The 14,057-nt window shown below is 41.7% G+C and overlaps 1 protein-coding gene across 4 annotated transcripts in view; it reads right to left on the bottom strand.

The window, feature by feature from the left end:
• The window catches only part of UGGT1 (UDP-glucose glycoprotein glucosyltransferase 1), a 108,188-nt gene that overhangs the window by 68,354 nt on the left and 25,777 nt on the right, over positions 1-14,057 (bottom strand). For all 4 annotated transcript variants that reach the window (XR_002734397.3, XM_023225571.2, XM_023225569.3 and 1 more), the window contains exons 9-13: positions 11,363-11,463; positions 10,218-10,317; positions 8,255-8,315; positions 4,042-4,133; positions 2,204-2,354 (exon numbers count right to left, since the gene is read on the bottom strand). Coding sequence is in view for 3 of the 4 variants with exons in the window: in XM_023225571.2 (XP_023081339.1) it covers positions 2,204-2,354; positions 4,042-4,133; positions 8,255-8,315; positions 10,218-10,317; positions 11,363-11,463 (505 nt within the window). In the remaining variant the exon portion in view is untranslated. The remainder of the gene's footprint in view (positions 1-2,203; positions 2,355-4,041; positions 4,134-8,254; positions 8,316-10,217; positions 10,318-11,362; positions 11,464-14,057) is intronic.

Below are 14,057 nucleotides of genomic sequence, written 5' to 3'. Positions count from 1 at the left end.
TAACATAACATAACATAACATAACATAACATAACATAACATAACATAACATAACATAACAGCAGCACCACTAAGTAGTTCCAGGTATCTACCCCAAATAAATTCACATGTATACACAAAAAGAGAGGAAAAAAGAGCCTAATTAAAATAGTGTTTACAACAGCAAAAAATCAGAAACAACTTCATGTCCGCAAAGAGCAATGGTTCAGGAGGCTGAGACAGGAGGACCTCTCGAACACAGGAGTTTAAGGCTGCAGTGAGCTATGATTGCATCCCTGCACTCCATCAGGGTTTTGTCATATTGGCCAGGCAGGTCTCGAACTCCTAAGCTAAAGTGATCTGCCCGCCACAGCCTCCCAAAGTGCTGGGATTACTGGTGTGAGCCACCACGCCTGACTGGATTATCCAATTTTTTTTTTTTTTTTTGAGACAGAGTCTCACTGTAGCCCAGGCTGGAGCGCAGTGGCACCATCTCGGCTCATATGCCTATGGTTCCAGCTACTCGGGAAGCTGAAGCAAAAGGATTGCTTGACCCCAGGAATTTGAGTCCAGCCTGAGCAACATAGTGAGACTCGTCTCTAAAAAAACAGAAGAAAGAAAGAAAAATATATTTGATAGAAAATAAAAGGATAAAATAAGGGACAAGGGAATGCACACCAACTTGAGAAAAGATAAGAACTTCAGGAAGGAGAGGGGTGGCTGGTAAGGGACAAAGAAGGGCTTCAACTAAAACTGCCTTTTTTTTTCCCAAGAAAACAATTCAATCTGACACAAAATGATTACATGTTAACATTTAGTAAGCATGATGATGGGTCCTATGGTTGTTAGTCCCTTTATGTTTGCATAAACATGTCATGTTAATGTTATTATCTTTTACTCTTTATAAGTACTCTTAACAGAAAAGCAAACGACATTAACAATGTCTTCATCAAAATAAGTTATATCACCAAGTATGAATTCAAGTAATGATTATCTACATTCTACATTATTTCTCCTAAATAAAATTTTTCTAAAATCAATGCAGTATAGAAACCAAGAAAAAATAAGAGCAGTTCTCCCCCCATCTTATTTTTACCACAACTGCCCAAGCTGGCACCATCCCCACATCCTCTCTCTTTTTTTATTTGAGACGGAGTCTTGCTCTGTTGCACAGACTGGAGTGCAGTGGCATGATCTCAGCTGCCTGCAACTTCCACCTCCCGGGTTCAAGTGATTCTCCTGCCTCAGCCTCCCAAAATAGCTGAGATTAGGAGGTGCACAATGCCACATCCAGCTAATTTTTTATTTTGAGTACAGACAGGGTTTCACCATGTTGGTTGGTCAGACTGGTCTTGAACTCCTGACCTTAGGTGATCCACCCGCCTTGGCCTCCCAAAGTGCTGGAATTACAGGCATGAGCCACCATGCCCAACCCTATTCCCTACCTCCTCTGACAGATGACGAGACAAAGGCTCAGAAAGATCACACAGCAGGCAAAAATCTATATAAATCCTTCAAATCTCAGATATCAAAATCCTACTAAAGAAGGTTCTTAGCTAAAAAGTGACATTTTCAACAGCAGCTTTAATTTGCAGATGTCACAGAATCACACCAGATCTGTATGCCATTGAGAAAAAACAAACTAAACACTTTTCCCCGAGAGACGCTCAGCTGTATCCCAGGGGCATGCTCAAGTGAAAAAAATCACTGTCTTGGCTGGGCATGTGGGTTCATGCCTATAATCCCAGCACTTTGGGAGGCAGAGGTGAATGGATCACCTGAGGTCAGGAGTTCAAGACCAGGCTGACCAACACTGTGAAACCCCCTCTACTAAAAATACAAGAATTAGGCGAGGTGGCAGGCGCCTGTAATCTCAGCTACTTGGGAGGCTGAGGCAGGAGAACTGCTTTAACCCGGGAGGTAGAGCTTGCAGTGAGCCAAGATCGCACCACTGCACTCCAGCCTGGACAACAGAGTGAGACTCTGTCTCGTGGGGCGGGGTGGGGAATCACTGTCTTAACCACATTAGCAACAATGACTCAACTTTTTGAAGCATTTAAGGGCCTACTTTATTACATACACTAAATCCCATAAGCGACAGTAAATCTTTCACACCAACAAAAGAGATGGTGGGAGGAACTTCACCCTCACAGGAGACAAATTAGAAAACCATAAAAAAGATTCCTGGTCAGAAAGTCCTTTGATCACCCTAACAAAATACTCACTGAAATAGCAGGACTCCGGATGTCTACTGCATAGTCTGCCTCAGAGGGCTGGATGTTCAGCTTCAAAACATTATGCAGAGAAAGGCCTTCTATTCCCAATCTATGCAGACCCTCCATTACCCGAGCTTCATTCCTCAACACATCAAACAGACTGGGGGGAAAGAAAAAAAAGGCATTTACTAGGGAAAAAAAGCTTTTAAAAAAAATTCTCACCATGAAAATAAATGTATCAGTTCAACCTCAATGCCAAATCAAATGAATTGAGAAATTTAAAAAGGGAATAAACACACAAATTGAGCATAAAATAACCCCAAACCTATACTTTTACACATGATTTTAAAACCAGTATATTAATCTCTCTGTATTCTTTCTTATAACTGCATGTGAATTTACAATTATCTCAAAATAAAGATTAAAAAGAGATACTACATTACATATGCTTAATATATGTTTCAATGTCAGTACCAGTTCATACAGACAAACATGACCACAGAAAAAAGCCTGGAAGAATCCACACTCAACTTAGACGTTTGCTGGGAGAGACAGAAAAGATAAGAGGTGAAGGGCCAGGAGCGGTGGTTCACGCCTGTAATCCCAGCACTCTGGGAGGCCAAGGCGGGTGGATCACAAGGTCAGTAGTTCGAGACCAGCCTGGCCAACATGGTGAAACCCCATCTCTACTAAAAATAGAGAAAAAATACCTGGGCATGGTGGCAGGTGCCTATAATCCCAGCAATTTGGGAGGCCAAGGCGGGCAGATCACAAAGTCAGTAGTTCAAGACCAGCCTGGCCAACATGGTGAAATCTCATCTCTACTAAAAATACAAAAAAAAAGGCCAGGCATGGTGACAGGTGCCTGTAATCCCAGCTACTCAGGAGGCTGAGGCAGGAGAATTGCTTGAACCTGGGAGGCAGAGGTTGCAGTGAGCTGAGATCGTGCCAGTGGACTCCAGCCTGGGGAACAGAGCAACATTCCATCTCCAAAAAAAAAAGATAAGAAGGAGAAAGAAGATGTGATTAAAAAAAAAACCAAATGAATTAAGTCTGAATTCTACCTGACTGTCTGCTACCCACCCCAAAATCATGAAGACAATCAAATGCAATTTAATTCTGAACCACATTTTACCAAAAAGTGGTATTCAAATACATGTAGACAGAATACCTTCTGAGACACAAGAGACAGTTTTTTTTTGTTTTTTGTTTTTGTTTTTGTTTTTGAGATGGAGTCTCACTCTGTTGCCCAGGCTGGAGTGCACGGGTGCAATCTCAGCTCACTGCAACCTCCACCTCCCAGGTTCAAGTGATACTCCTGACTCAGCCTCTCAAGTAGTTGGCACTACACGCACGCACTACTAGGCATGGCTAATTTTTGTATTTTTAGCAGAGATGGGGTTTCACCATGTTTGCCAGGCTGGTCTCGAACTCCTGACCTCAAGTGATCCGCCGGCCACAGCCTCCCAAAGTGCTGGAATTATAGGCATGAGCCACCGTGCGCAGCCCAGAGGCAGTATTTTTAATAAATCTACTTCACACTGTTCCAAAAGTCAAAAGAACCTGTTCTTTTCTATGTTCCCATGGTTAAGTGGAAAAGTATAGTTTCTAAAAGGACAGCCTCAGAAAACACTCAGGCCCTGAATATACACTGTAACACAAGATGGAGACATGTTATCCTGCCCACCCATCAGAGCATGTGTCTACTACCTACACCCACCCAGCGGGCCCTGGTAAGCCATCAGGCTTTGCATCATGCCATATCAACAAGGAACGGCGATATGAACATGTTACAAGGTGCTACACATTACAAAAACTTTTCAGAGAATGAAAAATATTATCCATACCTGAATATATCCTGTGTATCTAAATCAATGTGAAGTCCATTGATGAAGAGGGCTGAATCTCCAGGTTGTAATCCTAAAGTTCCCTTGAAATACTGAAAAATTTTAATAATTATTAGGGAGCTGTGAGAGAATGTTTAAAAAAATTTCAGTGTTTCTGGGCTTCACTACCTGTACAAATCTTGGCATCCTAAAGCAGGGCTAAGATTTGCTTCAAGATGCTGCTGGGATTCAAGGGCAAGCAAGACAGGGGATACCACAGTGTATACACATTTCAAAACATGCTGTACACCACAAAAATACGCATTTTTTACTTCTCAATTTTAAAAAGAGGAGGAAAAAAATAAGGAGATCATGGAAAGGTGTGTCAATCGAGAACTAGAATTTCTTCCAAGGAAGAGAGGAATTCATATCTACTCACTCCTCGGCTACGTGCACAGCACCCTCAGACATAAAAAAAGCCTGACCCAGGCCAGGCACAGTGGCTCACACCTGTAATCCCAGCACTTTGGGAGGCCAAGGCAGGTGGATCACTTGAGGCCAGGAGTTGGAGACCAGCCTGGACAATGTGGCAAAACCCCGTCTCTACTAAAAATACAAAAATTAACTGGCTATGGTGGCCTGCACCTGTAGTCCCAGCTGCTTGGGAGGCTGAGGCACAAGAATCGCTTGAACCCAGGAGGTAGAGGCTGCAGTGAGCTGAGATAGCACCATTGCACTCTAGCTTGAATGACAGAGCAAGACGCTGTCTCCAAAAAAAAAAAAAAAAAACAAGACTGATCTTGAGCTGGTGAATACAGTCATATCTATTTCTAGGTCTGGACACTGGTAATATAGATGGGTTCACTTTGGGAAAGTTCGTCAAACAAGTAACTGAGAATCTGTGTGCTTCTTTCTTTGTGTCTCATATAAAATACATACATTTTGGGCCGGGCACAGTGGCTCATGCCTGTAATCCCAGCACTTCTGGAGGCTGAGGTGGGTGGATTACCTGAGGTCAGGAGTTTGAGACCAGCCTGACCAACATGGTGAAAGCCCATCTCTACTAAAATTACAAAAAATTAGCTGGGCGTGGTGGCAGAAACCTGCAATTCCAGCTATTCAGGAGGCCGAGGTAGGAGAATTGCTTGTATCTGGGAAACAGAGGTTGCCATGAGCCAAGATCATGCCACTGCATTCAGCCTGGGCAACAGAGCAAGATTCCATCTCAAAAAAAAAAAAATTTGGCCAGGCATGGTGGCTCGTGCCTGTAATTCCACCTCTTCGGGAGGCCAAGGCGAGTGGATTATAAGGTCAGGAGATCAAGATCATCCTGGCCAACATGGTGAAACCCCATCTCTACTAAAAATACAAAAAAATTAGCGGGCGTGGTGGCGCACACCTGTAGTCCCAGCTACTCGGGAGGCTAAGGCAAGAGAATCACTTGAACCCAGAAGGTGGAGGTTGCAGTGAGCCAAGATCATGCCACTGCACTCTACCCTAGGCAAAAGAGCAAGACCCCATCTCAAAAACAAAAGTATATATTTATGCTTCAATAAAATGTTTTACTCAAAACAAAATTAAGACTCCATGAAACAGCAATATAGAATAATTTTGTCTTCCTTAGGGGGAAAAAGGCCCTAAATTTAAGATAACATTTGATGCTTTAATTTTGGAAATTAAAAAGTAAATATAAACTCCCAATAAGGTTTTTCAATTTAGTAAACATTTGAGAAGCATTTATTTATCCCTCAGATGTACTTAATTCACTAATATCTCAGACATGAAGATCAAGGAAATCTGGGGTAAAGATAGTGAATTGAACATAAGAACTTTTTTCCCTCCTGAAACTCTACTGAAATGTCAGTAGAGTGACTTTTTCAGTTATAAATCCACAAAGACAAAGAGAACAGGAAAGAAAAAGGCCACCAAATTTTGGAAGCTGGAAGAGAGGTGGGTGAGGAGTCACTGTCCCAGCAGCCCTGAGAAAGCTGAATGCTAGACCAACAACGGGCAAGGTCAACAAGAAACCTGTGTCACCCCGTGGAACTCACCAACGGCTCAGGAACTGGCAGCACACAGGACATGTACAAGGGGTGATTCTCAGCTAAGTTCTGAGATAAAGCCCTTTAAGAAAAAACCCCCCAGTCCCCCAACTGATTTCCCACAGCCAGCTGACTGCAGTCGGTGCTACCCTCTGCTCTAGCAAAATGAAGGCTCATTCCCCGGAAAAGAACAAAACAGAACATCTGTGGACAACGGCAAATCAAGCACAAGGAGGATGGGGACCCCCACACACAAAATGGGGAAGAGAAGGCAAGTCACCAAATACTCTTCCCTACTGTGCTTTTACAGCTCTAGCAAACAGATTTCACCCTCCAGACAGAAGACTAACGGATCCTTTTCTGGAGACTGACAAGGACTGACCAACCCAAAAGAAAAGGAAAAAAGATACTGTCATTGGGGTTCCCTAGGAAATGGTCACAACAGAACACCTTACAGTCACAAAGCCAGTCATTAGGACTTCCAACCAGGTCCTTAGTGCCTCACTCTGAGTGTGACTGCCAGACACCTAAAGAAAGCCTCCACCACTAAAGAGACCAAAACCCAAAAACGTAGCTTAAGAGGAAACAGACTTTGCAGACAGAAAACACAAGTACCACTGTCTTCAGAGATACACAGGAACACCATAAAAAGAACAACAAAAACACCTGAAAATTAAATATTTGACAACTAAAGGAAAAAAGACACAGACAGGTTGAAAACTCTTACCAGAAAGTTTTGGGTTTTTTTTGAAAAAGAGAAAAGAGGCCAGGCGCGGTGGCTCACGCCTGTAATCCCAGCACTTTGGGAGGCCGAGATGGGAGGATCACCAAGTCAGGAGATCAAGATCATCCTGGCCAACACCGTGAAACCCCGTCTCTACTAAAAATACAAAAAAATTAGCCGGGCGTGGTGGCAGGCGCCTGTAGTCCCAGCTACTTGGGAGGCTGAGGCAGGAGAATGGCGTAAACCCAGGAGGCGGAGCTTGCAGTGAGCCTAGATGGTGCCACTGCACTCCAGCCTGGGCGACAGAGCGAGACTCCGTTTCCAAAAAAGAAAAAAGAAAAAGAGAAAAGAATAGGAAAGAAAAGACTTTTAAAGGTAAAAGGCCAAACTAGTCAAAGAGGTGCAACATTTAAAAACTAAATAAATATTTCTAGGAAAAGAGGAGAGAGAAACCAGAGAGAAGAAACACAAAAAAGAATTCCAGAAAGTTTCCCAAAGCTAAAGGCAATGATTTGTCCAGATTTTAAGGGCCCATGAACCATCCAACAGTAGAGATTTTTTTTAAAAAGACATATAATTATGAAATTTCAGATAACTAGAGTCAAAGAAAAGATCCTTGAGAGATCTCATACAAAGGCTTCAGACTTCTCAACAGCCACAATGGAAACTAAAATTCCAAGAGGCGAAGTCTTGTTTCAAATTTCGAAATGACTTCCAACCTAGAATTATATAACCTGCCAATATTGTATAATGAGCTATCAATAAAAACAAGTAGAAAGTTGATTTCTCAGAATTTCAAATTTGCCTCCCAGGCAACTTTTCTCACAAAGAAGGATGAGCTGTACCGAAATAAGGAAATAAACCAAAAACAAAGAAGACGTGGAATCAAGCAACAGCGGATCCAACAAAGGAGATTAAAGGAAGGTCCCAGGATGACCAGCATGCACTGGGTATAAAGAGCAACCAGTCCATGTCAGACCACGGTCAAAACTAGATAAAATCACAACACCCAATGTTGGGAAGACAGACAGACAGGAACAGTGCCAATATGGAACAGTGGTGGGACACTGAGGGGGAGAAATGAAAGAAAGTTAAACCTCATTGTTTAAATAGGAGGCCAATATATAACGTCCGAACGTGAAAAATAAAGTACCGATGTAAGCTAGAAATCTGGAGAGAAATATCAGAAGAATCAGCCAAATGTTGAAAGTGTATGTCTTCAGGAATGGGGTGAGACATGTTAGGGGTGCGGCTTTTCTAAACAACATGGTAGTACCATTTCATGCTTTCAGTTATAGGCATACTGAACTTTGATTAAAAACTAAAAATACAAAGATCACAGAAATGAAAAAATCACAATCTTAGATAAAAGAAGAGCGACACTGTTAAATGCTGCTAATTAAACTCAGATTTCTTTATCTTTAAAGACAGAATACAAAACAGGTCGGTATTTTCTATCGGTGAATACCTTCTGATTCTCTTCCACTTCGGTTCTAAGTGCTGAGCTCACAGCTGTTTTTGTTATTGCTCTAAGGAAATAAAAACATTATGAGTGCTTGGCTTAATATTTGATATAAAGTCTTCAATTTCCGTATTTTAAAATATGAAACACATTACTCAACAGATTAGAAAAAAATTAGATGGGAAAAACCTTAAATCTTTATAATTGATAAATACAGTTCCCCTTTCTCAGATGTGTATATTTTTTGTAAGATACAAAATCAAAGAAATGTAGCAGCCATAGCATTATAAAACAAGTGCAGTTGCTTCCAAGTCCTTAAACATATGCACCCCATTTCTATATATGATCTCTACTACTCTCAGGCTAAAAGGATAATGTCCAATACACCAAGGCAGCAGATTGCTCTTCCCACTTAAGCACTTATGGTGGAGGTGGAATCATTCATGTATACCTTCAAGTAGCAGCTGGACTAAATGAGAATTCACTACATGATGTCTAAGTCCCAAACAAACTTAGTTACAAAATATCTCACATCAGAAGTCAAAACACTTTATTCAGTGACTCAAGAAAACGACTGGGAACCATTCAAGTCAATAGTTTCTAAAGATTTGGCTTTTAAAACAATTTTGCCTTGCATTTATGAGACATGCAGCAATATTACAGAATTGAAGGCAATGCCAGAAAATGTACAAACAAAATCTTTTTCTTTTTTTTAGATGGAGTTTCGCTCTTGTTGCTCAGGCTGGAGTGCAATGGCATGATCTTGGCTAACTGCAACCTTCACCTCTGGGTTCAAGCGATTCTCCCGCACCAGCCTCCCAAGTAACTGGGATTACAGGCCTCTGCCACCACACCCAGCTAATTTTTTGTATTTTTAGTAGAAAAGGGGTTTCGCCATGTTGGCCAGGCTGGTCTGGAACTCCTGACCTCAAGTGATCCACCCACCTCGGCCTCCCAAAGTGCTGGGATTACAGGTGTGAGCCACCATGCCTGGTCCACTTCCCCCTTTTGGGTACCAGACAAGGTGGGTGGATCACCTGAGGTCAGGAGTTCCAGACCAGCCTGACCAACAGGGGCAAAACCCTGTCTCTACTAAAAATACAAAAATTAGCCAGGCCTTGGCCTCCCAAAGTGCTGGGATTACAGACATGAGCCACCAAGCCCGACTCAAGCAAAATCTTATTCTGTCACTATGAACTAGTCACTTAGCTTCTATGGCTCAGTGTCTTCAAGATTCAATAAGATGACATATATAAAACCTTTCGTGAAGAAAACCACTATGGTCTGGGACAGACTCTAGATTAGTTAGTTACATGAGCAAGACCCATCCAATCCTGAAAGGCAGGTATTTTTACTCCCATTCCACTGCTGAGGAAACTGAGGTAAAGAGAGGTTGTTTATTTGCAAAGGTCACACAACTAATAAGTAGAAGTGCCAGGAACATAACCCAAATCTGTCACTTCAACCACACGATGCATGGTCTTGCCATCTTCAAGATACAGAGCACTATCTGCGGTAGTAGTGGTTGTGGTCATAAAGAATCTTAATTTTCGCTGGGTGCAGTGGGCTCACGCTTGTAATCCCGGCACTTTGGGACGCCGAGGGGGGGCAGATCACTTGAGGTCAGGGGTTCAAGACCAGCCTGGCCAACACAGTGAAACCCTGTCTCTACTAAAGCTACAAAAAATTAGCCGGGCATAGTGGCACACGTCTGTAGTCCCAGCTACTTGGGAGGCTGAGGCAGGAGAATCGCTTGAACCTAGGAGATGGAGGTTGTGGTGAGCCGAGATCGCACCACTGTATTCCAACCTGGGCAACAAGAGTGAGACGCCGTCTCAAAAAAAAAAAAAAAAAAAAAAAAAAAATCTTAATTTTCTAAGTATTTTCATATTTTTATTACCTCATTTAGCAAGTGAACATGACGATAACTGGGTATGATGTTAAGGAGAAGAGCATTATTCTATATTACCTGGCTTTGGTAGGAAAATTCTGACTAAGATCCTTCATAACAACCAGAGCCAACTCAACAGGAGAAGCCAAGATTCGAGCAGCAGTCTGGAAACTGAGATCTGCAATGATGTCAAATATAATTAAAAGTGGATTAATCTGATGCAATGAGAAGCAGAAAACAAAATCCAAACTTACTTCCCACTCTTTTCTTGGTAATTAAGAATGTCTTAGAATGCAACCATTCCAGAGAATGCCCAGGATTTAATTTCAGGTTGTATTCACTTCAAAGATCCCTGGAGTATTCAGCTGAGCCGTTTCTGATCAATCTGCAGAAAACACTAGGGCACACACTAATGCATGCAGCAGAGGCTAAGTCAGGCCCAAGTCCTTTTCCCTTTTCTAAATTTACAATACATCACAAAATACAGCATGAAGACTTTAAGCAAATGATGTTGTGAAAAAAACTTGAAAAATAGTTCTTTTTTTTTTTTTTTTTTTTTTGACAGAGTCTCACCCTGTTGCCCAGGCTGGAGTGCAGTGGCGCAATCTCGGCTCACTACAAGCTCCGCCTCCTGGGTTCACGCCATTCTCCTGCCTCAGTCTCCCGAGCAGCTGGGATTACAGGCGCCCACCACACGCCCGGCTAGCTTTTTGTATTTTTAGTAGAGACCGGGTTTCACCGTGTTAGCCAAGATGGTCTCGATCTCCTGACCTCGTGATCCGCCCGCCTCAGCCTCCCAAAGTGCTGGGATTACAGGCGTGAGCCACCGCGCCCGGCCGAAAAATAGTTCTTTGGAACAGAGAAAAACACACACATCCTGCCACAATGACATGTCTTTAACACTCTATAGATAAACAGTTGAAGAAATGTATATATATATAGGAACTTAAAGACTATGACCTGTTTCTTGTATTACAAGTTTATGTATGGTCACACAGAAAGACTTGCCACTTGTTTATATATATTACTTCCACCTAGTGTTATCTGTTTACAAAAGGACTTCCTTTCTTCCCTGATTAATCGTAATTAACCATTCTTATCTTTAAAATCAGAGGCACCCTCAGAATCATATACTACATACAATTAAACCCAAATTTTGCATTTTTTAAAGCCATAAAACTTAGCCAAAAAGTTGGCCAATGACCTCTCCCCGTTTTCATTACCTTGCAACTGCCAAACTTTTAAAGGTGCCATTTCATTGGTGCTCTCCACAAGATGCTTTCTGAGTTCTTTCAACTGTCCCTCCAGGTCGGGGTGCAGATCTCTAAAAGAAACATAAAAATCAGTCCTTTTCATTATTTTTTCTTTCCCAGAGCACAAGAAGAAGTAAACCAACTTTATCTTCATGGTTTTCCTCTCCCAACCCTAGGAAATTTTCTACAATATAGGGGGAAAAAATGAAGTATAATTACTCCTCTTTAAAAAAAATAGAAAATTAGAAGTTAGTTTAAAACTCATAAAATTTACAGAAGAATTGCTAGAATAGCGATTCCCTGTGAGGTAGATAAGGAGACTGAGAGTGGTTAACAAAGGAGACTTTTCAGGCCAGGTGTGGTGGCTCACGCCTGATATCCCAGTCACTGAGGAGGCCAAGGCAGGAGGATCACTTGAGTCAAGGAGTTCCAGGTCAGCCTGTGCAACACAGCAAGACCCTGTCTCTTAAAAAAAAAAAAAAAAAAAAAAAGAAAGAAAGGAACAAAGCAGACTTCAGCTATACCTGCAGTGTTTACGGATCTGTTTTATTTTTTGTTTGTTTTCTTTTGTTCTTAAAGTAAAAGAGGGCTTATACAGGAAAAAAAAGAAAGCTTAATAAATAGTTCTATAGGACAGAAAAGCAAGTATGGTAACAGCAATCTATTCTGGGTTGTAAGTATGTGGGAATAAATTCTTCTCTATGCTTTTGTGAATCATTTTAATTTCCAAAGTAAAACTGAGGGGAAAAAAAACTGCTTCCAGTCCCAAAATGAGTTTCCTTTAGCCTACATGCTCATAAATCTCTCAGTCACATGAATACAATTTAGGCTAACCATAGTTACTGAGTTTTATCTTTAAATATAGCATATTCCACTACAGTAAAGGAGAGGTGATCTGGGGCAGAGATATAACATTTACATCAGACAGACAGATGGCTAGTACATTACTTTTTTCTTTTAAATGCTATAAACTCAGAATTTCTTAATACAACATGCAGAAATTAGAATTCCCTCAGACGGTTCACTGTCCAACCAACCCACTTCCTGTCAGTTACTACAGCCTGAGCATCCCAAATCTAAAATTCTGAAATCCAAAATGCTCCAAAATCCAAAACTCGTTAAATGTCAACATGACATCAAAGGAAATGTTCATAGGAGCATTTCAGGTTTCAGATTTTCAGACTTAGGAGTGCCCAACTGCTAAGCATAATGGAAATATTTCAAAATTGAAATCTGAAACTCTTCTAGTTTAAACATTTCAGAAAAGACACTCAACCTATATAAACTCTTAAATAGCAAAAATGAGGCCAGGCACAGTGGCTCACACCTGTAATCCTAGCACTTTGGGAGGCCAAGGTGGGCAGATCCCTTGAGTCCAGGAGTTCAAGACCAGCCTGGGCAACATGGCAAAACCCCATCTCTGCCACAAATACAAAAACTGAAGTGAGAGGATCACCTGAGCCTGGGGAGGTGGAGGCAGCAGGCCATGATGGCACCACTGCACTCCAGCCTTGGTGACAGGCTGAGAGCCTGTCTCAAACAAAAAAAAAAAGGCCTAATTACTTTGGATAGCTAAATAACTATTCTGAATGTCCAAAAGGTAAAACAGCCTCAATATTCTTGATAATACCTTTGTGCTATGAATGTATAAAATCATAATGCTGCCCAAAAAATAAATATAAACAACACAAATGTGAAAAAAAGATTCTGAAGCTGGGAGTGGTAGCTCACACCTGTAATTCAAACACTGTGGGAAGCCAAGGCAGGACAATCACTTGAACCCAAAGTTCAAGACCAACCTGGGCAACATAGCAAGACTCTATCTCTACAAAATATTTAAAAATTAGCCAGGCATGGTGGCACACACCTGTAGTCCCACCTATTCGAGAGGGTGAGGTGGGAAGATCCCTTGAGCCCAGGAAGTCAAAGCTGCAGTGAGCCGTGATTGTGCCACCGCTCTCCAACCTGGATGACAGAGCAAAGCCCTGTCTCAAAAATTTTTTTTTAAAAAAGAATGCTGAAAGCCTAAGTCAAATAAAAATAGAATATGATTACATTCTAATGAGGCCAAAACTGATGTTAAACAAGAAATGTATATATGTGCAGGACAAACTCAACATGTAATTCAATGTAAACTAAGATACATCTTCTAAATTGTTAATCTGGTTATTTCACTTGGCCAAATCTCAGAGCTGAAGTATATAAAACTGAGCCTAGCATATACTATTCCTATTTGATCACTTTCTCTCTCTTTCCCTCTCTCTCTCTCTTTTTCTCTCTCTCTCTCTCACACACACACACACACACACACACACACACACACAAAATGTCCTAATAAAAATTTCCAGATAAAGCAGAATTCAGGGCTCTAAACAATTATCAAGCCATGAGGGAAATAACTTCAACTTTTAGAATAACAGCTAAGAAGACTTTCCAGGCCGGGCGCGGAGGCTCACGCCTGTAATCCCAGCACTTTGGGAAGCCGAGGCGGGTGGATCACGAGGTCAGGAGATTAAGACCATCCTGACCAACACAGTGAAACCCTGTCTCTACTAAAAAAAATACAAAAAATTAGCCAGACATGGTGGTGGATGCCTGTAGTCCCAGCTACTTGGGAGGCTGAGGCAAGAGAATGGTGTGAAGCTGGGAGGCGGAGCTTGCAGTG

Source organism: Piliocolobus tephrosceles, chromosome 11, assembly GCF_002776525.5.
Source record: "Piliocolobus tephrosceles isolate RC106 chromosome 11, ASM277652v3, whole genome shotgun sequence".
NCBI classification, from domain to species: Eukaryota; Metazoa; Chordata; class Mammalia; order Primates; family Cercopithecidae; genus Piliocolobus; species Piliocolobus tephrosceles.
The sequence above is the reverse complement of the archived record's forward strand: the minus strand, read 5'-3'. Positions and strand labels throughout refer to the sequence as shown.